Source organism: Fonticula alba (genome assembly GCF_000388065.1).
Source record: "Fonticula alba strain ATCC 38817 unplaced genomic scaffold supercont2.15, whole genome shotgun sequence".
Lineage (NCBI taxonomy): Eukaryota > Rotosphaerida > Fonticulaceae > Fonticula > Fonticula alba.
This window is the reverse complement of record NW_009242985.1, coordinates 122,391-124,480: the sequence shown is the minus strand read 5'-3', so window position 1 is coordinate 124,480 and position 2,090 is coordinate 122,391. Positions and strand designations below refer to the sequence as shown.

The following is a 2,090-nucleotide window of genomic DNA, read 5'->3' as shown; positions in this document are numbered from 1 at the left end:
AGGGGGAGCGCGGGGGAGGATGTCCGGCATCAGAATGGTGCGAGCAGTGTGGTTGATGGGACCGGCGCCCTCGTTTCGCATGTGTGTGTGTGTGTGTGTGTGTGTGTGCGTGCGCGTGAGCGCGCGAAGGTGCGGCCACATGGATGAGGGCGTACTTGGCATTCCAGTGACTGAGGATGGCCAAGTGGAACTTGGCCCAGAAACAGCGGAGCGCCTCGGACCGGATGGCCGGATTGGACTGCAGGAGCTGGCCCACCTGGACGGACAGCTGCCAGAGGAAGCTGTCGAAGGGGATGGGCTATGCGCGGGGGCCGGCGAGCCGAGGAGGTGTGTCAGCCACATGCGTCAGGCGGGAAAGGGGCGCACAAGGGCCACGGGCATCATCGGGCTTGGCCGAAGCGGGCAGGGCGTACGCGAGCCTGGGCCAGCTCCACGAGCGGCGGGTCCGGGGCCGGGCTGGGGCCGGGCCCCGGGGCAAAGAGGGCGCTCACCATGTCGGTCACCAGGTCGGTGGTGGCGCGGTGGCCGGCCGGGCCGGCGCCCGAGGCGGAGCCCTTGTCGGGCACTTCGGCCGAGCTGGCGCCGGCGCTCCGCTGCAAGCCCTGGATGGCCTGCGAAAGGACCGCCGCCCCGCCACCCAGCAGGGAGGCCGCCCCCGGCCGGAGGGGGGTGCGCTTGGCATGTGGCCGGCCGCCGAGGAGCCCCTGCGGCTCCGGGGGATCCAAGCCGGCCGCCGGCCCGGTGGCGTTGGCCTCCTCTCCGCGGGCCGGGGCTGGCGGCACCGTCGGTGCGGTTGGTGCTGTCGTGGCCGCCGTCACCGTGGTCGCCGCCGAGCCGGCGCCCGGGCCGGTGGTGGCAGCCAGAGCAGCGGCCGGGGGGCCGGCCGGCGTGGCCAGGCCCGTGGGCGCGGTCAGTCCACCGGCAGGCCCCTCGGCGCGCGGGTGCCCAGGCGGCAGAAGCGGCGCGCTCGGGGACCCGGCGCCGGATGCCTGGTCGCGCGGGCGCATGGCCGATGGGAGATGCACCTGGAGGAGGCGCGTGGCCTCGGCGGCCATGGCGCTCTGCAGCACCCGGTGCTGCGGCGTGGGCGGATGGCTCGGGGGCTGGTGCGGGTGCGGGTGCGGGTGCGGGTGCTGCTGGTGCGGGTGCGGGTGTGACGGGTGTTGGTAGGGCAGGTGCTGGGGGGGCGGTGGCAGCTGGGCCATGTGATGGCAGTGTGCCAGCAGCGAGGCCAGCGTGTGGCCAATGCGAAAGGTGGCCTCCGGGCGGAAGTCCAGGCTCAGGCTCCAGGAGCCGGCGTCACTGGGGTCCAGCTTTTCCGACCCGGGCTCCGGGAAGAGGACCGGGTCATTGTGGACCGAGGCCCACTCCAGGGCGAGGGCCGCCCGGCTCAGGGGGTCGACGTCGGTGCCCCACCGAACCACGGTCAGCGGATCCTGCGTGCGTGCGTGCGTGCGTGCGTGCGTGCGTGTGGGCGGGCGGCCGGGCGGCCGGGCGCGTGGATGCCACGGCGCAGGAGGGCCGGTTTGTTATGTTAGTCACCAGAAGGGGGGCCATTTTGGCGCCCGGGCGCACTTGAGCCCGTGTGGCGACAGGAGGGGCACCGACGGCGTACATCACGCAGGAAGTGGTTCCGCCACTCGCTGGAGAGGCGCCCCTCGGGGCGGACCTCGAACAGGTACTGCGCAGACCACTGGGAGAAGCGGATTTGCGACAGCAGCGAGGAAAGCTCGGCCCAGGCGCCGGTCTCCGGCCCGGGCAGGGCATGCGCCAGCGGATGCCCGGCCAGCGCCCCGGCCGGGGGCCTGGCCGGTGGAGCCCCCCCTTGCAGCAGGTGCTCCAGGCCCTGGGCCGCGAAGCGCGACAGGAAGAGCGAGCGCAGGTCCGACAGGTGGCCCAGCCCGACCGGCGAGCTGGCCGCCGCATGGTGAATGGAGTACCGGAGCTCCAGGCCGGCCGCCGAGTGGGCAAGCCCCACAAAGCGTCCAAGGGCCTGGGGACATTGCGTGTTAGTAGGGTGCCAGCCGGGGGGCGGGCGCCTTGGCCGGGTGTGTCATGCGGCCGGCGGGAAGCCGAGGGGGGGGGGGGGG

At 73.8% G+C, this 2,090-nt stretch overlaps 1 protein-coding gene across 1 annotated transcript in view; it reads right to left on the bottom strand.

The window, feature by feature from the left end:
- H696_05904 (hypothetical protein) overlaps nt 1–2,003 on the bottom strand; it is a gene marked incomplete at both ends in the record, with an annotated part of 8,796 nt that extends 6,793 nt beyond the window's left edge. The window contains 4 exons of the mRNA XM_009499680.1: nt 156–298; nt 414–1,436; nt 1,616–1,846; nt 1,941–2,003. Of these exons, the coding sequence (XP_009497955.1) occupies nt 156–298; nt 414–1,436; nt 1,616–1,846; nt 1,941–2,003 (1,460 nt within the window). The remainder of the gene's footprint in view (nt 1–155; nt 299–413; nt 1,437–1,615; nt 1,847–1,940) is intronic.
- Between the last annotated feature and the right edge of the window lie 87 nt (nt 2,004–2,090).